The sequence below is a fragment of the Ochotona curzoniae genome, unplaced genomic scaffold (genome assembly GCF_017591425.1).
Source record: "Ochotona curzoniae isolate NIBS_2020 unplaced genomic scaffold, NIBS_Ocur_1.0 contig_2692, whole genome shotgun sequence".
Classification (NCBI taxonomy): Eukaryota; Metazoa; Chordata; class Mammalia; order Lagomorpha; family Ochotonidae; genus Ochotona; species Ochotona curzoniae.
The window spans coordinates 15,491,796-15,517,601 of NW_024465556.1; the positions used below are offsets into that span (position 1 = coordinate 15,491,796).

At 57.2% G+C, this 25,806-nt stretch overlaps 1 protein-coding gene across 2 annotated transcripts; it reads left to right on the top strand.

Moving 5' to 3' along the window:
• PALD1 (phosphatase domain containing paladin 1) lies at window positions 1-25,312 on the top strand. 2 transcript variants are annotated; one of them, XM_040975893.1, is made up of 20 exons: window positions 1-214; window positions 2,084-2,186; window positions 2,686-2,865; window positions 3,249-3,413; window positions 3,683-3,843; window positions 3,958-4,033; window positions 6,095-6,246; window positions 6,515-6,602; window positions 6,737-6,829; window positions 7,409-7,420; window positions 9,283-9,378; window positions 9,609-9,737; window positions 10,030-10,146; window positions 10,225-10,380; window positions 10,491-10,706; window positions 11,913-12,053; window positions 12,252-12,323; window positions 13,624-13,764; window positions 22,385-22,540; window positions 23,598-25,312. In XM_040975893.1, exons 1-20 carry the CDS (start codon window positions 27-29, stop codon window positions 23,748-23,750), a joined length of 2,595 nt encoding a protein of 864 aa, XP_040831827.1. In that variant the 5' UTR covers window positions 1-26; the 3' UTR covers window positions 23,751-25,312. The 2 variants fall into 2 exon arrangements, with proteins under 2 accessions (XP_040831827.1, XP_040831826.1); XM_040975892.1 differs by lacking the exon at window positions 7,409-7,420.
• The last annotated feature ends 494 nt before the right edge of the window (window positions 25,313-25,806 follow it).

The following is a 25,806-nucleotide window of genomic DNA, read 5'->3' on the forward strand; positions in this document are numbered from 1 at the left end:
TTGGGTCCTGAGGCTGCCGGCAGACTATGGGTACAACGGCCAGCACGGCCCAGCAGACGGTGTCGGCGGCGGCTGCCTTTGAGAGCCTCCCAGGCTCCGCGGGCGCAATGGATGGTCGACATTCACTCAGCGTGCACTCCTTCCAGACCACCAGCTTGCACAATAGCAAGGCCAAGTCCATCATCCCCAACAAGGTGGCCCCCATCGTGATCACGTGAGTGACAGGCACCTACCTGCCGGGAGGTGTGGTGGCCTCGAGCACCTAGCCTGACTTTGGTTTTGTAGGTGAAGACACCGAGGCCCAGAGAGGTTTGTCCAGAGCCGCGTGACATGTGGGGGACAAGGTTGGGGGTGCTTTGTCATGTGTCCCTGAGCCTATATTCCTTACACAACCACAGGACCAGCGACCTCTGGGGAGGAGCTTGAGGGAGACCCTTTTGAAGACCCTTTTTGGCTGAACATTTTCAGAGGGAGTTCGTAGATAAACAGACTTTAGCTGTTTTATTGGTCTGATTGGAAACCGAGGTAACCCACGAGGGCCTTTGAGGGCCAAGGCAGGAAGCTGGGAACTGCCGCTTGGTGCTGGTGGTGTGGGTCTGCAGGAGTCTCTCCTGTGGGGCTGGCGGTGCCCTGTGAGAGGCTCAGGGCCACTGTGCATGTACGCAGAGCTTTGGCACCTGTCTGTCCCGAAGGGCCCAAGGACTGGAGCTTGGAGAGGATCTTGGCTCCATTTCCAGTGACTTGGGAAGCTTTGTTCTTTCCATGACACCTGCCCACCCTGCATCCCTGCCTTCCGTGAGGTGGGGAGCTCAGGACGGAGCAGCGGGGCCTGTGTGTCAGGAGGGCTGAGGGGTAGGAAGGGTCGGGCTCCCGTGCCTGACTGGAAAAGGTGCCATAAATTCTCACTGTGCCCATGACGGGGAGAAGAGATGCTGAGTGAGACATGATGTGTCGTTTCTGTACTGACAGACATCTAGAGTGGGTTCGCACCTTGAAGGCAGCGTGTCCCAGGCCTGGTCCTGCCCCCACCCCCCATGGCCGTGTGACCGGGAGCAGGTCCCTTTCCCCTTCTGGGCTTTAGTTAGATGACTCGCAAAGCAGTTAACTGGGGCAGGTGGCGTGGTGCTGATGGCTCACAGCCTGCGTCAGGGGTTCCAGTTCAGGTCCCCACTACTTTGTTTGCAATCTGGCTTCCTGCTGAGAGCAGCGGAGGATAGCCCAGGGACAGAGTCCCAGGCAGCCACTTGGGAGACTTGGGTGGAGTTCCTGGCTATGGTCAGCATTTGGAGAGTGAGCCAGCAGATGGAAAGTCTCTCTCTGTTGCTCTGCCTTTCAAGTAGATGAAAATTCATAAGGATTTGGCAAAGTGTGTGTCTCCTAAGAGCCACTGGCCAAGTGTGAAATCTAGCATGCGGCATTGTGCTCAGGGCTTGGAGGCAGCCAGGGGCACTCTACTGTTTGGGTTGTGGAGTGTTCTCGGGGGAAGGAACCTTAGAGATCATGTGATGAAACATAGGCTGACAAACAGCACCCTGTGGTCAGCAGTGGCCTACCATCCATTCTTGTAAATTAAGTTTTATTGAGACACTGCTGCTCTCATTCATGGCGCTGTAGGTGCTTTGAGCTCTGGCGTCCTCATGGGCCAGCAACCTTGCTTACTACCCCAGTGACATCAGCAGGTGGCTTCCATTTTCTGGACTGAGGTGACTTCTGTTTCTACCATTACGTCAGGATTTAAGCCGGAAAGAAGGAGCAAAAACAAAGCAGAAAGTGTCTTCCTTTTAGGAATGGCTCAACATTTGCACGTGGCATTTTTCCTCATATCTTATTGGCCAGAACTTAGTCCCTTGATAGCTGAAAGGGAGGCTGGGATATGTAGTCCACATTGGGGTTACCCATTTTCTATTTTCAATTCTAGGGTCCTGATGCTGAAGGGCTAGGTGGCAGTGGATACTGGTGGGCAGTGATCTATTTCTGCCCCAAATGGGTGGGTGGTCCTAGGTTCAGGGAGGGCAGATGGGACCCTGATTCTGAGCACAAATGGGACCTTGACCTGATGTGGTTTCCATCCTGCCCCTGGCAGGTACAACTGCAAGGAGGAGTTCCAGATCCATGATGAACCACTCAAGGCTCACTATACCGTGGGCCGGCTCTCGGATGCCACCCCCGAGCACTACCTGGTGCAGGTGAGGTCAAGCCCTTCCCTGACAGCCTCTGCTTCCTCCTCCATCCTCTTCCTTCAGGGGTTCCCTCCTGCACCTGCACTGGCTCCACCCCATCCCACAGGACGCATACAGAATGCTGTTGTTACAGACCACGGCTTTACCCACTGTGCTGTTGTGCTGGTCCCTGACTTTTTTAGGGAAAAAAAATATCTTTATTTGAAATGTATATTGGAAATGGGGGCAGGGAGAGGGAGAGCAATCAATCCTGTACCTGCTCATTTACTTCCCGCATGGCTGTAGTAACTGGGGGTGGGCCACGCTGGCCAGGAGCCACCCTCTGCTGCTCCCCAGGTGCGTTAGCAGGAAGCTGGATCCAAGATGGATGTTTTGGGATGTGGACAAGCACTTGGGTACCCGTTCTGTCTCCACTTCCTGTCCCCTGGAGCTCAGGACAGAGCCCCGCTTATAGAAGTTACCCCTGCCCTATCTGAGTGATGCCCTGTGTCTGTCCCCTTGCCAGGGTCGCTACTTCCTGGTGCGGGATGTCACTGAGAAGACAGACATGCTGGGCACCTTGGGGAACTGTGGTGCCCCCAACTTCCGACAGGCACGGGGCAGTCTCGCTGTGTTTGGCATGGGACAGCCCAGCCTGTTGGGCTTCAGACAGGTGCTCCAGAAACTCCAGAAGGATGGGTACAAGGTAAGCACTAGGCTAGCCCCTCTAGGTACTCTGCTGCCCAGGATAGCCCTTCAACTCTGGGAAAATGACTCTCAGGAGGGGGCCTGGCTATGCACTGGGGAGAGAAGGTGGTGGCCTAGACCAGGCCCTGCCAAATGCAGGGATGGCCGTTGTGGTCTACATGGGCTGAGACGTTCTGATGATGGCATTGAGGCGGCATTGGAGGTTGCTTTGGTGTGCTGAGTTTTGCCTCTGGGGTAGGAGTCAGGTGGCAAAGCTAGGATGGAGTGCTGGGAGCTCAGGGAGGGAGGCTGGGCCTGGACAGAGGCCCGAGACCGGGCTAGGGAGTGGCTGCTGCGAGTGCTGGCTGATATGGAAGTCCCTCTTACCCTGGGCTCCCACAGGAGTGTATTATCTTCTGCGTGCGGGAGGAGCCGGTGCTGTTCCTGCGTGCCAAGGAGGACTTTGTGCCCTACACACCTCGGGACAAGCAGAGTCTGCCCCACAACCTCCAGGGCCTTGGCCCTGGGGTCCCTGCCGAGAGCCTGGAGCTGGCCATCCGCAAAGAGGTGAGGCCAGGCCAGCGGGCTCGGCAGAGCTCCCCTCTCTGGGGCCTCAGGCAGCTGGACACACCTCCCTGGGCCTGGCTCTGCTGGCTGTGCTGTGGGCTTGTCTGCAGCTCCTGGCCACCTGAGCCTTCCCTGCCCCTGCCATCACTCCCTGCACAGAGCCCTTGATCTGGCACTGCTGCTCTCGGGCCTGGGGCCTGGTGCTCCCTGAGCTCAGCTGGGTGTGTGTTGGGGGATTGTGGCCCTTAGCCTCCTGCACCTTCTGCCAGATCCATGACTTTGCCCGACTGAGTGAGAATACATACCACGTGTACCATGACACGGAGGACCTGCGGGGTGAGCCCCACACTGTGGCCATCCGGGGGGAGGACGACGTGCATGTGCCCGAGGAGGTGTACAAGCGGCCCCTCTTCCTGCAGCCCAGCTACAGGTAGCGCCTGGCCCCGGGTGCCCTTGCAGCTGCTCTACCACTCCTGCCATCTGTCATGCCCCCCTCACTCCCTCACGGCAGGGGGCCTGCCTGATGGGCTCCCTCACCTGGCAGGTACCACCGGCTGCCTCTGCCAGAGCAAGGAGCCCCTCTAGAAGCTCAGTTGGATTCCTTTGTCCGTGTCCTGCGGGTAAGTGGGCAGGGTGGCTTGCTGGGGCAAGCGTGGCTCTGTGGTGTGCCTGGGGCCTCTGGGTTGGACTGGTGTCAGGGTCTTTAGTAGTGAGCGTGCAGTATGCAAGTTCTATGTCTCTGCATGTTGGACACATGCCCGTGTGTGTGTGTATGTGTGTGTGAGGGCACTGCAAAAATTCACGGAAAATGGAATTAAAAGCAAGGGAGGGTATCTGACTGGGTTTGAATTCATTCTCTCATTTCTCCCTCCTCCTGCCTATAGCTTTCAAATAAATAAAATCGATGTTGAAAATTATTAACAAAAAGAGGCCTGGTGCAGTAGCCTAGCGGCTAAAGTCCTCTCCTTGCATGTACTGGGATCCCATATGGGTTCCAGTTTGTGTCCCGGCAGCCTGACTTTCCATCTAGCTCCCTGCTTGTGGCCTAAAAAAGCCGTAGAGGATGGCCCAAAGCCTTGGGACTGTGCACCTGCATGGGAGACCTGGAAGAGGCTCCTGGCTCCCGGCTTCAGATCGGCTCAGCTCCAGCTGTTGTGGCTACTTGGGGAATGAACCAGCAGATGCAGGATCTTCCTCTTTGTACATCTGATTTTCCAATAAAATAAAATAAACCTTTTAAAAAAATTTAAGAAGTCAGTTGATTTTGGTGCAAAAATGTTTGGAAATCTCAGCATAGTTTTTTCATAATGCACATTTTCCAAGAAGCTTTCTTTTATGTGTGAATTTCAACAGTTTTTTTTTGATCTAAAATAAAAATGAAAGTTTATTTTTAAAAAGATTTACTTGTTTTTATTGGAAAAGCAGATTTATAGAGAGAAGGAGAGACAGAAAGATCTTCCATCTGCTGGTTCACACTCCAAGTGGCTGCAACAGCTGGAGCTGAGCTGATCCAAAGCCAGGAGCCAGGAGCCTATTCCAGGTCTTCCATGCAAATGCAGAGTCCCAAGCTTTGGGCCGTCCTTAATTGCTTTCCCAAGCCACAAGCAGGGACATGAACTGGTGCCCATATGGGATCTTGGTGCATGCAAGGCGAGGATTTAGTCCTGAGCCATCACGCCAGCCCCCCCCCCCAAAAAAAATTTAAACAATTGGCATTCATGCAGGTTTGAAAAATTTATTCATTTTGTTTTAAAGTCAGAGAGGGAGAAAGGGAGAGACAGAGATCTTCCATCTGCTCATTTACTCCCCAAATGGCTGCGATGATCGGAGCAAAACTAATCTGAAGGCAGGAACCAAGAGCTTCTTCTGGGTCTCCCACACGGATGCAGGGTCCCAAGGCTTTGGGCCATCCTCTGCTGCCTTCCCAGGCTACAAGCAGGAGCTGAATGGGATGTTATGGAAAATGGAACAGCTAGGAAACAAACTGGCACCTATATGGGATGCCAGCACTATATAGGTGAGTTAGCCGAGTATGCCACCACACCAGCTCACCTCACCCAAAATAAATTTATCTTTCAATTCTATTTTTCTGTCAACTCTTAAGTACTCTTGTATAGCATGGATGTGTGCACACCTGTATGGAAGAAGTTATGTGTGTGCCCCTGTGTGGTCATGCATGTGTGTTGCCTTGTGCACGTTTGAGCAGCCGCTTGTAGCACTGGCTGCTGGAGGACCAGGTGCAGTCATGGCTCTGCTGCTCAGATGCTGTGTGGTCTTGGCCAGGTTGCCATACCTACTCTACCTCATTGCTTTAGGGGAGCAGGCGAGCCTCATCCTTCCTTTTCAGCCAGTACTTCCTGGATCCTGGCAGTTTCTGTGCCAGCCCCTGTGTTTGTGTCTCCCAGGAAGTTTTGCATGCAGGCCCAGCTCCCCTGAGTAGTCGTCAGTCCCAGGACCTAGACACTTGTACACCAGCTCATTGGGTGCCTTCCAGGTTCCGAGTGGGGCAAGTGGAGCAGCTTGGGCTGTGGATTTGGCATGAGAGGTTGAGCTGCCTGGCTGGCAGCACCAGCTTGCTCCACGTGCTGGGGTAGCGGGCTGCTGTTTCATTTCCCTGGCTTGGGCCCCAGCCTTAGGCCTTGGGGACATGTGGCTGCCTCATGGCCATGGTCTTTTCCCAGGAGACCCCCAGCCTGCTGCCGCTCCGCGATAGCCACGGGCCGCCCCCTGCCCTCCTCTTCATCTGCCAGACGGGTGTGGGCAGAGCTAACTTGGGCATGGTCCTGGGGACCCTCATCCTGCTTCACCGTAGCAGGACCACCTCTCAGCCAGAGTGAGTGGCCCTGGGGCTATGGGAGGGTGAGGAGGGCAGGGGGCGTGCTGGCCCTGGGGTTGGCAGGGGCATGGCCAGGAGCCCAGAGCCAGCACTGGCACCTGGACCTCATTCCCTGCTCCCCAACCCCGTGCTGTATGACCTGACAGCATCACTGGGCCTCTCAGTGTGTTTTCCTGCTTGGAGGGAGCCCTCTGCTTCCCACCCTAGTGGCTGGGTGTGTGGGGCTGGGCTTCGTGATCCCCCATGACTGATGCTGCCCTGCCAGGACTGCCCGGCCACTGCCCATGGAGCAGTTCGAGGTGATCCAGAGCTTCCTTCGGGTGGTGCCTCAGGGCCAGAAAATGGTGGAGGAGGTGAGTGGGGCTGGGGCATGGCCACGGGGGCCCGCAGTCACTCCTCTTCTTCTCCATGCCGTGTGCATCTTTCCTATCAACCCTTCTGTTTTGCCTACCCGCCTCTCCTGTCCCCCGTCCTGTTTCCTGTCCAGGTGGACCAAGCCATCAGTGCATGTGCAGAGCTGCAGGACCTGAAGGAAGTAGTCTTGAAAAACCAGAGGGAGCTGGACAGCGCTGGGCCTGAGGTGAGGCCCGGGCCGACCCAGAGCCCTGCAGCACACTGGCTGCGGAGGGTCGGCTGTGTTCTTTCAGGCTGACTTTTCCGGGGTTGGGAGGAAGGTGAGCTAAGGCGCAAGGCCCAGCAGGAAGGAGCGCCTAGGGAAGTTTATGTTTCCCAGATCAGTTCCTCTTGACTGCAGCATAAACAGGATGGAGGAAGGGGCTGCTGGCCAGGGCGGCCAGAGCCTCTGGATTCAGATGCGACCTGGACCGTTCGGCTCCCCCCACAGGCAGAGCTTCGGGGAATTCTCCAGGAGGCCTCGGTTCAGTCTGCCCAGCAGCCCCTGGCAGGGCAGAGGCCAGTGGGCTCCCTCGGCCTGCGTGTTTTCCCACTCTGGTAGACACAGTGTTTGAGAAGGATCTAGAGGCTCAGGACCCTTTTCTTCTTGAACACTTTTAAGAAATGCCTTCTAGGGACTGGGGCACTGTGGGTTAAACTGATGACTTTGTCACCAGCATTGCTTATGTGCCGGTTCAAGTTCCTTCAGGTTCCGGCTGCTCTACTTCTCATCCAACTCCTTGCTAATGCACCTGGGAAAACCCAGAGGATGACTCAAGCATGGGGGCCCGTGCACCCACATGGGAGATCCAGATGGTGTTCCAGGCCTAGCCCCCATCTTCATGGCCACGTGAGAAGTGAATCAATGGTTGGAAGATCTCTCTTTTTCTTCCTCTCTATAACTTGGCTTTTCAAATCAATTATATATATATTTTAAAGAAATATTGCTTAAAGGTAGTATTCTAGGACTGAGAGCTGGGAGACATGAGAAAAGGAAAAGGAGCACTTGGCTGCTGGGAGCACGTGGAGCATCTGCTCGGACTGGCTTGTCAAAGTCATCCCAGCATTGCTTCCCATCTGCTTTGTTGCCTTCCCAGCTTCCACCCGCCCCATCCTGCTCCCTGGGGTCTGTCACTGAGATTGCTGGCGGCTCAGTGACTCAAACCTGGACTGTGCTTGGCCACCCTGGCCTCATACGTGAATCTCAGCTTGGAGCCAGCTGCCTGGGGCCTGATCCTGGGCCCTACTGTGCATGCCACTCACAGGTGCATGTGCTCGGGCAACCTGTGCCTCGTCCACCCTGTGCCTCCATCTCTCTGTTCATGAGTGGGGCTCTGTGGCTTGTGCAGCTGCTGTGGACGTGTGGCACAGCAGGTGTCTCTGGACCGGCTCTTGTGTGACTCACCAGGTGGTGGTGTCTTCCTGGGTTGTTCTGGCTCCTCATCCACATGTGCTGAGCAGCCATTTGAGCGAGAAATCTTCCAGGAACTTAACAACTCTTTCCTTGGTCTAGATCAGGGTCAGCAAACTCCTGAGTCAAATCTAGCCCCCTCACCCGATTTTGTAAATCATTGAAAAAATTATCTGGGAGGCAGGAGTCAGGGAATATCTTCTACCCATTACCCAGATCCTCACAGTGTCAGGACCTGGCCAGACTGGACTGAAGCTGGGAGCTGTGAGCCTAGTCCAGGTTCTCCCATGGATAAGGATGTGGCAGGGACCCAGCTAGGTGAGCCATCCCCTGCTGCCTCCAGGGGGTGCTTTAGCAGGAAGCTGGAGCCAGGACTGAGCCTGAGCACCCAAGTGTGAGAGGCAGGCATTTAACCTGTTGGGTGAGTTACCTGCCCCCTGTGGGCCAGTGTTAGTGGTGCAGTCTTGCTGGTTCCCTGCCTGCTCTCCTGTTGTTATGGTCGAATTGTTGCTGCCCACAGACATGGAAGTTTCCTGAGTCACTGGAGAAGTTTGCTGAGGCTGGAGCTTGGATCAGTTGGATCAACTGGCAGGAGCCTTCTTTGGGGCCTGGGCCAATCTCACTTGCCCTCCTGGGAAGGCTGACCCAGCCAGGGGTACCCTGACACCCAGGGTTGAAGAGGGGATCCCCAGTTCTCTGTCATGGCCCCTGCCCTGGAGGATGCAGAGTTGGGCTTTGGAGATTTGGGGATTCAGCAGTGTTTGCCCTCGCTGTGTGACTTGAGGAAGTTGCTTGCTCCCACCCTGCCTTGTCTACTGAGCCTCTGCCTCTGTAAACCAGGGGTCTGTCATGGGCCCCTGGAGCATGGCTGGAGACGGGGTAGGGGGACCCAGTTCCCATAGGAGAGCCTCTGGCTCCAGTGGGTGTGGGTGGGTGGTGGTGTGCACACTTATTTATTTAACATGGAGGGTGCAGGACATGGTACGGGGCTGGGGAGGGAGCAGAGCCAGGGAACCTCTGTCCAGTCCAGATCTGGGGCAGAGGGGTGGTGTCTGCTGGGGAACTTGCTATTGTCACTGGCAGCCTCTCCTGCAGTAAGTGGTTAGACACTTAGCAGAACCGTGTTGTGGAGTTAGGCTGCCCTCCCACCTTTCTGGGGAAGGGGACAGGATGACCTAAGGAGTTCCTCCCATTTAATACCCCGGCCTTTTTGCTGGCTGCTTCTCCAGGAAAGTGGCCGCAGGCACAGTGTCTGGCAGAGGGCGCTGTGGAGTCTGGAGCGATACTTCTACCTGCTCCTGTTTAACTACTACCTTCATGAACAGGTGGGTGTGGAATGTCCTGCCCCTCCTCCCAGGGCCTCTACTCTGGGGTGCTTCCCGTGTTGCTGGGGGACCCTGGTGGAATGGGGAGGAAGGGTGGGAGTAGCCCTGCACCTTGCCCCTGCTCTACTTTCTGCATCCTCAGCCAGGGCAGTGGTGGCCAGGGGCAGGCAGGCAGAGCCCAGGATCACCCTGCACCCCTAAACGCTGCCTCTCTCTGCCACGGGCTGCAGTACCCGCTGGCCCTCGCCCTCAGTTTCAGCCGCTGGCTGTGTGCCCACCCTGAGCTGTGCCGCCTGCCTGTGACACCGAGCCTGGCGGGGCCCTTGTCCCCCAGAGATCTCATTGCCAAGGGCTCCCTGGTGAGTGTGTGGCTGTCCTTAGTGGGGGGTGGGGGTGGGGGGATGGATCCCCTGCCCACTGAGCAGGGGGTTCCTGGGGCTTGGGTTAAGCATTGTCTGTTGGATGCGGAAGTTCAAGAGTCCAGAGCCTCAGCATCTCTGCCACCAGCTTCTCATTTCTGAGCCTCAGCTTTTCCCATCCTGAGAATGGGTGTGCTGCTCTGCCCTGGCCAGGCTGGTGTGCAAAATCACTGTTCTGTCCCTCCTCTGCTCGTTGTGGCTGAGGGTCCTCAGTTCTGTGCTTTCCCTGCAGGGAGCAGATGATCTCGTGTCCCCGGATGCCCTCAGCACCGTTCGGGAGATGGACGTGGCCAATTTCCGACGGGTGCCCCGGTTGTCCATCTATGGCATGGCCCAGCCCAGCATCAAGGTGACCAACAATGCTGGCTCCTCAGGGCCGGGGGAGGGCTAGATGGAGTGCTGCCACCCACCACCCTGTGTCCCACAGGCCCTGGGCAGCATCCTGGCCTATTTGACGGATGCCAAGCGGAAGTTGCGGCAGGTGGTCTGGGTGAACCTGAGGCCGGAGGCTGTGCTGGAGTGTGACGGGCACACCCACAGTCTGCGTCTGCCTGGGCCGCCCCTGGGCCCTGCCCAGCTGGAGGTGAGGGGTGGTAGCCCTTGGGAGCGGCCAACCTGGGAGCCCCATGTCCTCCCTGGCCTCGGATGGGGCTAGGCTGCAGTCTGCCTCAGCACCTGTGCCTTCCTACCCAGGCCCTGGAGATGCAGCTGAAGGCCCAGCTTGGCCTGCCTGTCCCTGGCACCAAGGTGCCTGTCCCTGGCACCAAGGGCCTTCCTGTCCCTGGCACTAGTGCCCGGTTCCAGACGTGCCTGACCATGCAGGAGGTCTTCAGCCAGCAGCGTGCCACCTGCCCTGGTCTCACCTACCACCGTGTGCCTCTGCCTGACTTCTGTGCCCCCCAGGAAGAGGTGAGGAGGAAGGGCCCGGAGCCCCACAGCCAGAGGATGGGCATGGGACTCTTGGGAGACGGCTGTGTGTGTCTGTGGTGAAGGTGTTTCAGGTCCATGCTGAGTTTTCCATTGTGTCCATTTTCCTGAGTCTTTTGAGGGCCCATGATGTGCTGGGTGATTGTTTCAGGGGTGTGTGTGTGTGTGTGTGTGTGTGGGCACAGTGCATCTTGCAGGAGAGTGTATGTTGCCATGATCCTGGTTTCTGTGGGGTGTGTGTCTTTCAGAGAAGACACACCTACAGGGGTACTGCATGCTGTCAGTGCTGGGTCATCTTGGTTCTGAGTGGTGCTGGGTGCTGGGTCATCTTGATGCTCAGTGGTACTTGTGCTAGGTCATCTTGGTGTTCATTGGTGCTGGTGCTGGGTCACCTTGGTTCTTAGTGTACTGGTACTATGTTATCTTGGTGGTCAGTGGCATGCTGGGTCACCTTGGTGCTCAGTGGTACTGGTGCTGGGTTGTCATGGTACTAATTGGTACTGGTACTGGGTCATCTTAGTACACAGTGGTACTGGTGCTGGGTCGTCATGGTGCTGGTTGGTGCTAGAACTGTCTTGGTGCTCAGCAGTGCAGGTCCATGTCTGGGCTTAGGGAGCAGGACGCGGTAAACTATTGGCATGTGTGTGGATGTGAGCATGTCACGTGTGTCTTGTGGACAAGTCATGGCATGTGTTCCCTGGGTGTTCGGGTCTTTCAGCCATGTAGACGAGTTATGGGGGGGGGTGCGTGCGTCTCTGCTGTGCTGCTTGTGGTCTCTGGGTGACCCGGTTGTGCTGCTGCTGCCGGGGAGGGGGGGACCTTGTGGCCTCAGTTCTGGCCGCTGCCTCCTGTGGTGTGCTGCCCCCTGGTGGTCCTGCGATGCAGTGACTGCAGGTGGAGCTGGAGCAGCCCTGGGGTGCACGCATGGGGGTGCATACACGTGTCCCGCCGAGAGGAGGATGGGTGCCCCGAGGCCCAGGGGTGTAGGGTGCTTGCTCCCACCTCCACCCCGCATGTCTGGGGCAGGGACAGCTGTACCAAAAGAAGCTGCTGCATGTGTATGGCCTCCATGAGTTGTGTGAATGCACTGAGCTGCTGGCACTAGGGCAGTGTCTGGGTGGGGTCCCTGTCGGAACGCTGCAGCCCAGAGTCCGCTCACCCCAACTCGGGCCTTGGCCTCTCCACTAGGACTTTGACCGGCTTCTCCAGGCCCTGCAGGCTGCCCTAGCCAAGGACCCCGACAGCGGCTTTGTGTTCAGCTGCCTCAGCGGCCAGGGCCGGACCACGATGGCCATGGTGGTAGCCGTACTGGTCTTCTGGCACATCCGAGTGCGTGAGGCTCCCTGTGGGAGGACCTGGCTCTGCCCCAGGGACACTGGCTGTGGCGGGAGGGGAGGGAATGAGATGGTGCCTGGAGCCTCCTCAGGTCTGGGCAGACACCCTCCTGCCCTGCTGTGGCAGGTCCCTGGGGTGGGGGTGGATGCAGCCTGGGCAGGGGCCCCTGTCTCAGCATCTGTTCCCACTCAGGGTTTCCCCGAGGTGGGTGAGGAGGAATTTGTGAGTGTGCCTGATGCCAAGTTCACCAAGGGCGAGTTTCAGGTGAGTACCCCTTGGAGGGCACCTCAGAGGGGCAATGGGTAGAGTCCCTGCTGGCAGGCCTGGGGGCATTGGCAAAGCCCCATCTAGTACTGTCACCTCTTCCTGAACATGCTTTCTTACGCCCATTTTATTGACAAGTAAACTGAGGCACAGGGTACCTTGGCTTTGAGGGGCCCTGGCAGGTGTCCACAGAGAAGGTGAGCCAGGCATTCCCATACCCCACCTGACCCTGCTGAGGGATGGGTCAGGAGCTTTGCTCTTGTCAGTGTAGTGCTGATGGCCATCTCCTAGGCACTGGGAAGCCAGCTACATTTGGTGGCTATGACGTGCAGCCTGTTCTGCCCAGTTTCCACTGGGCACAGTGATTGGGAAGCCATTAGCTCTGCAGGCATCTCCCTGTGCAAGCACGTGGACGGGTCAGCTCCCCTGTCCTGGCCAGCCTCTCCTCATACCTGCCCCCTGTCCCGGGCTGCAGTCCTTCCTCCTGGCCAGGCTTTTCTGCCCCCGGGCCTTTGCATCTGCTGCTGCTCTTGCCTCCCTCTCACTGCTTCTGCTCTTCTCTCCTATCTGGGAGAGATTCTTGCTACAGGAAAGGCGCCTCCAATCGCCTTCATCAGGCTCTGTAGCTGTCGCCATTGTTCGGAGTCTCTGTGCCCATAAGGCAGGGACTCCCTAGCCACCCCTGCCCCAGCCCCCTCCTCCATCCTGGCTCCGTGGACCCGGCTGTGCTGGGGCCTCAGGGCAGTGGAGTCTCATGTCTCATATGTGATTGTGCTCAGCGGGGTGCTCCCGAGGCTCCCTGTGGCAGGTGTCAGAGTCCCCTTGCCTGCCGTTTTCCCCATTGTCCCTTGCAGGACACCGGTCTTGCTGTTGGGACTTGGGGCTGTGTAAATCTCCGGGTCCCCCTGCCCCGGTCCCTGTGTGTGCGCACCCAGGAGAGAGGTGCTGGACAGGAGGCCTTGCTGTCCATTGTTTCCAGGAACTGTCCCCACCGCTGTGCCATTTCCCACCTGCAGCAGCGGGGTGCAAGGGCCCCAGCCTGCCTGTGTGCTCACCAACACTGGATGTCTCTTCACCAAAGCTGTTTTTGGTGAAGTCCACTTTGTTTTTGCTTTTTTTTTTGTTGCATTTAAGAAATCATTGCCCAGTCCAGTGTCCCTGAGCTTCCGCCTCCTCCCCCTGCAGTGTGAGAACATGTGACAGGCAGGGGCGGATGTCCAGAGCCCAGCCATAGGAGTGGGCTCAACCTGGAGCCGGGGCTACCGGCTTGGTGCCTAAGGAACCCCTGCCCTGGTCCCAGGTGGTGATGAAGGTGGTGCAGCTGCTGCCTGAGGGGCTCCGCGTGAAGAAGGAGGTGGATGCGGCGCTGGACACGGTCAGTGAGACCATGACGCCCATGCACTACCACCTGCGGGAGATCATTATCTGTACCTACCGCCAGGTGAGCCTGCCGCAGCCCAGGGGCCTGGGGTCCTGGGACCCCCACATCGGCTGCAGGTGCTTTTTCATCTTCTAGAAGTGGAGATGACTGTTAGTATGGAAACGTCCCCAGGTCCATGCCACAGTCACCTGACTGCAGTGTGCTGTGGGATGTGTGCTGGTCCAGGTGCAAGCCTGTGTCGCTCCTAGTGGGATGTATTCTAACAGGTGCTCATTAAGTGGTTTTGACGCTTTGTGAACGTCCAGAGAATGCACCTGCCAGGACCTGGCTGGTACAGGTGAGCTCCTGGCTGGTACAGGTAAGCTCCTGGCTGGTACAGGTGAGCTCCTGGCTGGTACAGGTGAGCTCCTGGCTGGTACAGGTAAGCTCCTGGCTGGAGCTCTTGATGCAGTTGGGACCTGCGGCATCCCAGGCTGCTGAGATTTGGTGGAAGGTGGTTTTACAGTCAACCTGGTCCCTGGCCAGCGGAAGGTGTGCCCCCTAGCGTCGGAAGGAAAGCGCAGCCCAGTGAATGCATTGATGTGGTAATTGACTTCCAATCTCGCTGGCCACAGCTTGGGCAGGATTGTGCTTCCTTTTAAAAAAAAAGATTTATCTATTTTTTAAAACTTATTTGAGAGGCAGAATTACAGAGAGAGAGGAGGAGGCAGTCAGAGAGGACTGCTGTCCTCTGGTTCATTTCCCAGATGGCTACAGTGGGCCAAGCCAGGAGCCTGGAGCGTCACCTGGGTTTCCTGCGTGGTGGTAGGGACCAAAGCCCGTAAGGGATGGCGGTGTCACGTGCGGAGGCTTAGCTTCTTCCACCGCAACGCCTGGCCTGATTGTACTGCAGTTATGGGTGGCGGGGCGGGAGGTTTGTCTGCATCCACATCCCCACAGATGTGTGACAGGGGCACTGCAGTGTCAGGGTGGCGGCAGGGTCACCAGGCAGTGTGGGTTTTGTTGTTAACCTCCATTCCGACAGCCCCTGTATACAAGGGTTATTTGTGAAGTTTATGGTAGGGATTGGCACTGTGGCACAGCAAGTTAGTCCTTCACTCTGTAAGCACCGGCATTACATATGGGCATCAGTTCTTGTCCCGCTGCTGTGCTTCTGGCACAGTTCCCTGCTAAAGCACCTGGAAAAGCAGAGGAGGAAGGCCCAAAGCCTTTGGATCTTGCACACATGTAGGAGACCTGGAAGAAGCTCCTGGCCAGCGGATGGAAGATTTTTTTTTTTTAAAGGCCCATGGTAAATTTGCATTCTGCTTTAACCCCATTTCCCCATGTCCTTAAAAAGCTACTTTTACTCTGACGGCAGAGAGACACAGGGACAGAGAGAGAGGAGAGAAACAGCTCCCATCTGCTGGTTCACTCCCCAGATGTGCCCAGGGATTGCTGTCTGGGGCCAAAGCTCAGAGCCTCTGTCCAGGTCTCTCCCAAGGGTGGCAGGAACCCAACACTGCAGCCACCACCACCTCTCAGGGTCTGCATTCACAGGAAGCTGAAGTCAGGAACCTGGGCTGGGACTCAAACCCAAGCACCCCAGTAGTGGACCCAGGCAGGCATCTCAGCCACTGTGCCAGGTACCTGCTCCTCCATGACCTCCACTGTATTCCAGGTCAGAGGTCATCAGGGAAGAGGGCATGTGTGGAGATGAAGCTGCAGAGGTGGGTGTGGAAGGGCGCCCTGGGGTTCCAGAAGAGAGCTTGTCCAAGTCCTCCAGGGCTAGGGGTAGTTACCCTGAGTCTAGTGTGGCTTTGTGTTAAGGTTGTGTGTGGTGCCACCAGGTGGCAGCAACGAGCCAAGCGGTGGAGACAGGGTTCTTGGCTGGCCAGGGCCGTCAGAGCCCCTTCCTTCACACCCCATGCCCACACCACAGCTGTCTGCATGTCCTTTGTGGACACACAAGCTGGGTCAGAAGGCACGACCTGCCTGAGCTGTGGGGAGGGTGGAGATACTGCCCAGGGCTGGGTTCACACAAGTCCCATTGTGAGACAGAGGGGAGAATATGTGGGCCAAGGCTGAGAGGCTGCCAGGTGCCCCGCGAGTGGAGAGCAGCCAGGGCGGTTTGGTGCCCACGCAGGTCCCTCAAGGCGTTGGAGGTGGGGTTGGCGAACTCTGTGGTTGGGGGACGGCAGGCGTGACTGGGGCTGGCGACAGAGGTGCTTGTTCTGGCTCTGTTCTGGGTGTGGACTCTGGTAAGGATGTGGGAGAAGAAGACTTTTGTGGGTGGTCTCTTTGGCCCCCAACCCTGTTCCCCAGGCCAGGGCGCTGCTGATCTCTGCCGGGTAAACAGGGTCCTTGAGTCCCAGCATGGCCACCAGGTGGCACCGGTGAGCTGAGTTCAGGACAGATTCTACTTTAGAATTTTTTTAAAAGGATTTTTATTTTTTGATGATTTTTCACATAGTTGATTACGATGATAAGGGTCAAGGGTCACAGGAAGGTGGGAGAGATCACCATTTCCATATTCTTTTTTTTTCCTGGGGGAAGGGTGAAGATAAGGAGAGGAGCCACACCCAGCCTCCCAAACTCTTCTGCACCCTGGGATGGAGGGCAGCCACCTGACACCACCCCGGGGTCCCAGATGTGGGACATGTTCTGAGGATCCTGCTCAAGAGATTTCAATAGTTCAACAGTTCTGAATTACTGCTGATCTCACTACTCTAAGCACGATGAAATCTCTCCAGAATCCACTGGCTGACACGGTCCACCTTAGAGTCTCCATTTGCCCAGATATTCACTGCCAACACTTGGCCAGGGTAGTTGATCAATTTGTTCTGTCCTCTGTTATGGTATCAGGTGTCCTCTGCAGGCTCCAGTGTACTGCCTCTATGTGCACCTGGATATGCTGACCACTGCTCTGTCTGAGCCACTGAGGAGGCCCAGCTCTGACACATGCACTCCACGGTCAGACCATGGAACCTGCAGTTCTCTCCATGGTTGGGGTTCTGAGTCCAGTGATTCAGTTGGGAGGAATCCTCAAAGAAACTTCATCTGAGATGATCCCAGACCTGATTCTTGTGTGTGCTTTTCAGTACAGGATCTGGCATAGTCTATCACCCAGTCATCTTATGCACATGCTTGTGGTTGCAGTTGCTGGGTCAGTTCTGTTTCCAGCCCTGTCTTCTACATAAACCAAATGAGTGCTGCAGCCCAACCCGATCCTGCCCAGCACACACCGGACCCTAACACAAACTGGTGGGAGCTGCAGCCTAGTTGGAGCGACCTGCAAGAACGCCCACCAGGCTTGCTCCCTGCCCTGGTTTCCATGCTTTCCAGTGTGTACAGCAGACTTGTCCTGTCTGTCCCATGTCCCGTTCAGCTCTCATACAGGTCAATGGGCATTGAAACCCAGTTCAACCCAACCAGCCCCACCATCCAGTCTACACATTTGCCGGTGGGTGCCACTCTCTGTCTAGCCATGCCTGCCCCAATCCTGGTTCTCATGCTCACTAGTTGGAGTGGCAACCCAAAAGGGAGGTGCCTACTTCCCTAATGAACCCACTCACACTCCCAGGTCATGCTCTCTCCAGGTGGTTCTGCAGTTTAACTTGACAGAATTTGCCCCCAGTGCCAGCATCTGCCAGCTGATGCCGTGGCAAAGCCCAGCCAACCCACACCCACTCTGACTTATGCATGCACCACCAGAAGGAAATCAGTCCAGCCTGGCATTTCCCTAATCCAGCTCACATGAGGCCAACAGGTGATTTAGCTCTGCCCAGTCTGGTCGGCCCCCATCCCAACTCATGCTGTCCAGTGGGAATAGTGACCCATCAGGGGAGCCCCACACAGCTTCCCTCCCAGCTTTGCCCCCTCCTCTCTTGGTCTCATGTGTGCTGCACCCAGTCTAGCATAGCCTCGGCATTTGCCAGTGGGTGCTGCAGCCTGGCTTGGCCTGGCCCTCTCCCAATTCTGGCTCACACTGGTGGGGGCTACAGCCTAGCCTAGCCCAGCCAACCCCCAGTCCTAGCCCTTATATGAACTGGATTGTGTTGCGACCCAACCCGGCGCAGCCCAATCTATATTCCATTCCGGCGTTTGGATTCACCAATGGGCGATATGAACTGGCCCTGCCTGGTCCAACCTCTACAGAGCCAACCAACACACTTGCCAACAAGTGAAGCAGCCCTGCCTGGCCTGACCAACACCCAGCCCTAGCTCATACACTCACCAGTGGGAGCGATGGCCCACCAGGGAAGTTCCTCAAGTTCCCCACTAGGCTCACTCTCAGACCCAGATCTCACATGTGTTAACAGGTGCTAGGCCAACACCCAGCAGTCTGCTCCCACAGTGTTGGCTTTTGTGTGAGCTGGTGGTTGCCACGTATCAGTTCTTGGGTGTGTCTGTGGGCACTATAGCCTGGACCAGCCCAGCTTGTTCCCAACCCCGGTACCCATGAGTGATGTTGAGTTCTATGGTCATGCCTAGCTCAGCCTGTCACGACCCCAGCCCTGGAGCAAATCAGCTGTTATGGCAGTCCCACAGAGGTGAGCGCACGATCCCACACAGAATCTGTTCCCAGATCCAGTTCTCTCATGTGCTGCTTAGTGTCATGGCCCAGCCTAACATGCTGTACCCTCTGCCCCAAAGTCCCTGGCAGGTACTGTGTTCAAGCCCTGCCGGGCATGCCCCCCCAGCCATTACTTTTGTGTGCGCTGGTAGATAGTGGTTGATAGCAAGGAGCCCTGTTCAGGTCTCCCATGTGGGCAGGTGTATTGGTTTGGCCTCAAAAGGTCCTCCAGTTTCCCTCCACTGAACTACACAGTCTTAACCCCCTTGTTTACCTTCAAGTACAGTAGCCAGGTTGGTGGAAGTTCCCAGAAGTCACTCCTCACTTGATGCATTCTTCCTCAGCAGTCTTCTCTCCCACACACCTCCAGGCCTGCTTCCCTGAGCAAACCAGAGTGCCCCATGTCTGGTCCTCTGGCATTATGCCATGCCAGCCTGCAGCACTCACATGCTGGCCCCCACAGCCTTTCTGTTGGTGTGCCTGTGTCTGCCCCCCCCTCCACATATCTTGAAAAAAAAAAAGAACAAAAACTAGAATAGATGAGATAGGAGAGTATGCCAGCACACTGGTATAGTTAACACAAATTTGGCATTAACCAGGTCTAGAATGCCCACCAGCTGTTGGCTGCTTTTCTCCCACTTACATAGATACAGTGCAGGCACTTACATTGCCTACAGCTGGGGGGATCTGTATTTCTGCATGTTGGTGGTCTTATGAAGCTGACTGCAGGCTTGGGGGCAGGGTGGGTGGCTCTTGGTGACCGGACCCCTGGTGACCTGCCCTGAAGTCACAGGTCTCAGCCACCTCCAGATTAGAGAGGATGTCTGGCCAGTTGGCGCTGTGCATGTGTGTGCGTGTGTGAGTGTGCACAGAGGATGGGGAGACTTCTGTTGAACATCTCTGTACTCTGAACTTCTGTCTCCACATTGGGACAGCAGACAGGCTTGGAGTGGGCACGGGGCTAAGGACTTTGATCTTTGGTCCTTGGAGAGGCCTGAGGTGTCCAGGGCGCTGGCCAATGCCCCCACATCATGACCCAGCCTCCTTCTATTTTAGGGCCCAGTCTCAGTGGGTGAGGAAGTCTTGTTAGGCTCCACCACTGCTAATGACAGCCTGGCATGCCAAGCGGTCTAAACAAGCCTCACTGGGCTTGCCCCAGGGAGGCGGCCAGCATCTGGGCGGCGCTAATGCAGTGCTGTCTTGAGGAAGCCAGGGGTTTGGTAAAAAGATGCATCCTTGTCCCTGACCCAAATCACAGCCCTGTGAGCGGACAGGAAGTGCCATGGAAACTCGGGGGTGGCAGGTGTCCCCTGGGCTCAGTGGTTTGGGCGTAGATGATTCTACCCTCTGGGAAGGAAATGTTCATGCTGCCGCTGCCCCTCCAGCGTCGTCCCCGGGAGTGGGCATGCTCAGGTCAGGGCCATACAGCTGTGACCTTGACCTTGGCTGTGGCTGTGGTCGAAACTTGAAGGCTTCTCACACCTCACAGGGTGGTTCTTGTCCAGGGGAATTGCAGCGGTTTCTTCACCTGCTTTTAAAGAGGCTTTTGCACGGGGGCTTAGGCGGATGTGGGGACAGGACACAGTCGGAGGGCGGGCAGCAGGGGAGGTGGAGGGAGGCAGCAAGGAGTGAGAGAGGCAGGGGCATGTTGCACGGATCATGGTTTGTGTTTAGGGAAAGGCTTTTCTCGATGGTTCCCTGCCTGATTTCTAAGTAACACTGATCAATCAATCGGCTGATGTTTTGAGCACGTGCTTAATGTGCCTTAAGATAATCCTTAAAACCCTCAGCGACCTGCTCGCACCTGGCCTGACCACCTGCAACGGCAGCTGTGGGACGTCCCCAGCCTGAAGTCCTCACAGTCTTTACTTGATTGACCCTACAGGGTCAAGTTCACACCTCTCTGGACCTGGCCTTTCCACTGTACTCCTCACCCCTGCCACCAGCTCCTCTCTGCTTCCTGTCCTGGGCCAGACTCCATCTTTTATTTTTTTGGTTTTTCTAAAAAGATTTATTTATTTTTAATACAAAGTCAGATATATATAGAGGAGGAGAGACAGAGAGGAAGATCTTCCGTCCGATGATTCACTCCCCAAGTGAGTGCAACGGCCGGTGCTGTGCTGATCCAGAGCCAGGAGCCAGGAGCCAGGAGCCGGGAACCTCCTCCAGGTCTCCCACGCGGGTGCAGGGTCCCAAAGCGTTGGGCCGTCCTCAGCTGCTTTCCCAGGCCACAAGCAGGGAGCTGGATGGGAAGAGGAGCTGCTGGGATTAGAAGTGGTGCCCATATGGGATCCTGGTGTGTACAAGACGAGGACTTTTAGCCGCTAGGCCGTGCCGCCGGGCCCCAGACTTCATCTTTGACCCCTCCTTGTGTCACAGTCTTCCTGGCCTGCCTCAGGTGCCCCTCCAGGTGTCACTTCCTCTGGCTTCCTGGCCTGCGCCCAGTGGTGCACAGGTCTGCTTGCTTTGAACCTAGCTTCTTCCCCATCAGACCACAAGCCTCTTCTAACCCTGGCCAGCAGTGTCTTTGGGAAATGTGGGGCGGTTGCTTCTGGCCTCCTGGTGAGGGTTCAAGGGTGTCCGTGTGCTCTGCACAGTGAGCAGCTGCCCCCGCTTCTCTCCCCTTCCAGCTGCCAGAGCCTTCCTCTGTAGACCAGGGAGACTGTGAGTTCAGCAGAAGAGTGAGACTAGGACCCTGTGCACAGAATTCTCTGGCAGTCAGAGCAGCGATCCCTGCTCCTACAGCCCTCCTGGGCTCTGGCTGCTGTCTGCCTCCCACCCTGAGGCCCCAGAGCTCCCTCTGGGTAGGTGGGTCAGCCAGGCCAGTTACTGCCCAGGTACACAACCCTGGAAGTAGAGGTGGCAGGAACCTGGAAGGGGCAAGTAAGGGGAGGGTAGGGACACACGTAGGGACCTGCCTCCAGTGCCAGTTCTTGGGGCCCGGGGGTGGGGAAAGGAGGATAGTTTGGCATTCCTGATGCAGCTGAGGAGGCACACACGAGTCGCATTGGGTGCTGCGCAGGAAGACTTGCAACCATTGAGAGCCCAGCTCTTGCAGCAGAGAGAGCTGCCAGGGGAACCTGGAGGCTCGGTGCAAATTGTGGCCTTGGAAAGCTGCTGCTGCTGCGCCAGTGCCCTCCCCTGCTGCTCAAGTCTTCCCAGGGGTTCTCAGGGACACAGCCTTGAGTCGCTCACCTGGAAAATGGGCTTCCTTAGCTGCCCAGAGTCTACCTACCACAACCGGGTCTCCCACTTGGATTGCCTTCTCATGCCTTATCGCCCAGCTGACCTCCCATGTGCTCCCGGAAACATGTTGTTCACTTGTGTGGCTGTCCCCGTCTCTCCCTGGCCTGGGTCTGGTTCCCAGACAGGTAATGCTGCAGTGGCTGAGCGAAAGAGACGCCCTAGGTTGGACATACGCCCTTGCCCCCTGGCCCCTGCTCCTTGGCTGCCCTGGAGCCTCTCTTTGCTCTGAGATCTTGTCTGGTCCTCCCCACCCCACACCCCACCTCTGCCCTGGCCAGAGGGAAGGCAGGGGTCACACACCTCTTCTGCCTCCACTCCTGAGCTTTTGGACAACAGGTAGGGATATCACTGGGGACCTGTAGGGCACCCTGATATGAGGAGCTCAGGCCAGGGGAGGGAGAGAGGGGCTGGCGCTGCCTCCACAAGGCAGAATCGGGAGAGCTCAGCCCTGACACTCACTGCCATCCATCAGTCCCCTTCAAGGTCATGGTCAGAACCCTCTCTCCCTCTGGGGGCAGGTCTGAGAAGCCAGAGGGAGGCACATGAGGTCTGCTTTAACCCTGGAGGGGCCAGGGCCAGAGGCAGCAGGTTTTGGTGGTAAGGGCCCTCCCTGTGGTCAGAACTGACAGCCTGTCCTCTTCTGGGGGTCCCAGAATAGTGCAGTGTTCACAGGAGGAGAGGCAGGCTCGGGTCCTGCAGGCCCTCTTGGAAGGAAGGGGTCTCATGCCTAGGCCCCAGGTCCTTCCCGTAGCACCAGCAGAGGGATGTACCCTCTGGATGCTGTGTGGTCACCCCCTCCCTGCCCAGGGGCAGTGGGGTGCAGGTGTGCGATGGGGGCACTGGAGCCCTCGCACTGACTCCTCCCATCCTGCTGTACAGGCCAAGGCTGCCCGAGAGGAGCGGGAGGCATGGAGGCTGCGGCTGCGGAGCCTGCAGTACCTGGAGCGCTACGTGTACCTGATTCTCTTCAATGCCTACCTTCACCTGGAGAAGGCAGCCTCTTGGCAGAGACCCTTCAGTACCTGGATGCGGGAGGTGAGAAGAGGGGTGCCCGGGGGCTGCCTTACTGGCCTGTGTGCATGCAGTGCAGCACCTGCCGTACCTGTTAGGCGGGTATACCTTACAGAGTCTGCTATGCACCCATTGAATAGAGGGGAGACTGGGTGCAGAGAGGTTGCATAGCTTGTTCTGAGTCTGTGTTAGAGCAGGTTGCTGGCTTGAGATGCTGCAGTGGCTCTCAGCCACCTCCATCCCTCTGAGCTCAAACTCTGGCTTTGCTCTGGGCCCGGCTGTTTTTAGAGGCAAGAGCTGTGCCTGGCACCTGCAGGCCGGGAGCAAGGCATTCCCCGCTTCCTGTAATTATGCCTGTGCCAGGAAGCAGCATCTGTTGACCTCACCAGCAGACCTGGATAATCCAGATACCAGATTGGAATCAGCTGCCCTGAGCTGAACAGGTGGATCATGGAGCTGGCAGCCCAGCTATGCCTGAGCCACCGTCTGGAGCAGGTCTGAGTTCAGTTTCCTCCTTGAGCCCCTGGGCAGGCTGCAGGTGTTGGGCAAGGACGAGGGCTGTCCCTGCAACAGTGTGAGTGCCATCCTTGGGACCCAGGGATGAAGGTGACCAGGAAGAGGAGGGCAGGACTGTCTCTGTTCTTGGTAGCAGCTGCTTCTCCTGTCCCCTAGGGTGGTGGGAGAGATGGGGGCAGAGTAGGGGATGATAAGCGTGTGGTGCGGCTGCCTGTGCTATGGGGTGAGGCCCCAACTGGTCTGCCCACAGCTCGAGCCCCCACCAAGGGGCTGCTGTTTGCTGCTGCACCCAGGCAGCCACTCCAGCCCTAGTGCAGGTCCCAGTGGTGATCCCAGAGCTCAGGCCTGCATTCCTGGGACGCTAGCTCCCTGTTGAGTGCCCAGTGCAGGTAGTCTCCAGGCACAGTCCTGGGAGGCAGTTGTGGAGGTGGCTGGGATTGCGGGAGGCAGCTCCGTCCCCAACTCATCCCTGGACTTTGGATGGTGCCAGGGGCTTCAGGCAGTGCCAGGGGTAGGGTCACCTAGACACCCTGAAATGCTGTGCCATCTCTGTTCTCCTCCGCAGGTGGCAGCCAGTGCGGGAGTCTATGAGCTGCTCAACCAGCTGGGCTTCCCCGAGCTGGAGGGCAGCGAGGACCAGCCCTGCTCCAGGCTGCGCTACCGATGGCAGCAGTGGCCCGACAGCCCCGAACCCTCAGCCACGGGGGACTTCCTGTAGGGATGGTGCTTCTTCCTAGCTTCTCCTGGTAGGGCTCCACGCAAGCCTGGAGGTGTCTCAACAGGTCCTGTACTGCCTCCTCTTCCTGGAGTGATTGGGATGGGCTGGGTAGCCTGTGTGGAAAGAGCTCTATGTGAGACACTTAGCACAGCATGTGGTCAGCCTCCAGGGGCACCCTCCCCGAATCACCATACACAGTGTCCCGGTCTGCAGCCCCCCACCAGTGTCGGTTCCCTTCCCTTGCTCCCTCTAGCTGTTCTGTCCATTGCCTCTTCCCTGCCCTCCCTCCCCACCCTCATACTCTCACCCCCCTACCCTGGCTGCCCTCCTCACATCTGTCTGGCTTCCCAATGTCCCCTCTGGCCTAGGAAACCACATGGGCAGCTTGCATGGCTGTGGGTGGGCAGAGGCCCCGGTCTCTCTCCTTCCTTGGCCCATTCCTCTCCCTGGGGGCTGACAAGGTGGTAGAGGGTCCCAAGAGGCCAGAGGTACCCAGAGTCCCTCTTGGGGACCAGGTACAGCAGAGTGCCTGAGAGCCAGGTGGGAGGTGCTGAGGAAGCCACAGCCTGGAGCTGAGATCCTGCTGCGCCTGCCCTCTGCCCCGAGTGCCCAGGAGGGCCCCAGCTGCCTACTGGCTGCAGCAGGAGCTCCAGTCAGGGAGCACTGGGTTTGGGTCAGTGGGCATGTGAAGCACTGGGCTCAGGGTGGCGCAAGGAGGGGTGTCACTCAGATGCCAGGCTTCCCTTGCTGAGGTTCCTGGGCCACCCACAGTTAGGAACAGGAGGGTCAGACCCTAAGGCTGTGGAGGCCTCCAGCTAGGCCTGTGTGCGCATGTGGAAGGCTGCTCGGCAGGGGTGGTGGCAGAGGAGGGCCGTGTGGCAGTCCTGCAACTGTTCCAGCCCAGGGCCAGTGTCTGCTGGAACCCGGGCACTGGCCAGTGAGGAGGAGGTTGTCCGCCATCCAACTGGCCACCTTGCTGGGCTCGGGCACTTTGGCAGGAGCCCAGAGCCGTGAGGTGGGAGCAGAGGCCCATGCCATGCAGAGCTGCTCGGTGCCAGACAGCATTGCACTCCGTGGTCGAGGCAGAACTGCTGTGTTTAGGTGTGTTCGCTCTCTGTTCAGCTTTGCTCGTCATACTGCACAGATGAAGATGGGTAGCATTCTCTGCACCAACATCAAGAGAAGGCAGGATGGAGCTGAACCAGGAAGGATCCTCGGTGTGCTTGTGGTTGTCTCTGACTCTTCAGCTGTGCTGTGCTGGGACCAGGCACTTCACCTCTGCCTCAGCCTCAGTTTCCCCATCTATCAAATGGGAGAATACCGGCATACCTACCTCACAGGGGTGTTGTGAGGATCCAGAGGTTATTACTTTTTTTTTTTTTTTTTTGTACAGAGCTTTTGAGCATTAAAACCAGCTGAATGTGTGCGGTGTACCGAGGCGTCTGTCATGTGGACAGGTGGGGCTGCTCAGCTGGAGTGCCTGCTCCTTCCGAGTTGGAGAGTATGGGTCAAGAGCATCGGCCTCTTGCACTTTGGGCTTTAGATAGGGTTTTGCAGAGTCCCTACCCTCTTCCTTCCTGCCCGCAGTCGTGTCCTGGCCTGTGCAGGACTGTCATGCTGAGCTTCCCCCTCCAAGGAAAGCAATGTGACAAGCTAATTCTCACGGCAGTAGGGAACAAAGTGCGTGGAAGGTGGACCCTCAGCTTTCACTTCCTGTGCTGACACTCGTGGGCAGGTGTTTCAGGTGCTTGGTTAGTTGAGCACACTTGTGTAGGGAGACTGATGAGTAGAGAGGGTGAGGTGGACAACACCGCCCCCAGGCCTCTGGCCAGCTCCCTGCAGGGCCCTTTGGGTTGCAGGCCCACTATCAGTGGATGGTGGTCAGGAGGGAAGTGTGCAGGCTGGCAGAAAAGTTGAGCATGGTGTGGCAGTCGTCTTCCCTGCACCCCAGAGGCTGTGTGTGGTTCCTGCATGCTGGCGTGGAGTCTTGGGGATGGGGATATGGCTCTGCCATTCTCACTTGGGATAGGGGCAAGGCTGAGAAGCCCCCAGGAGT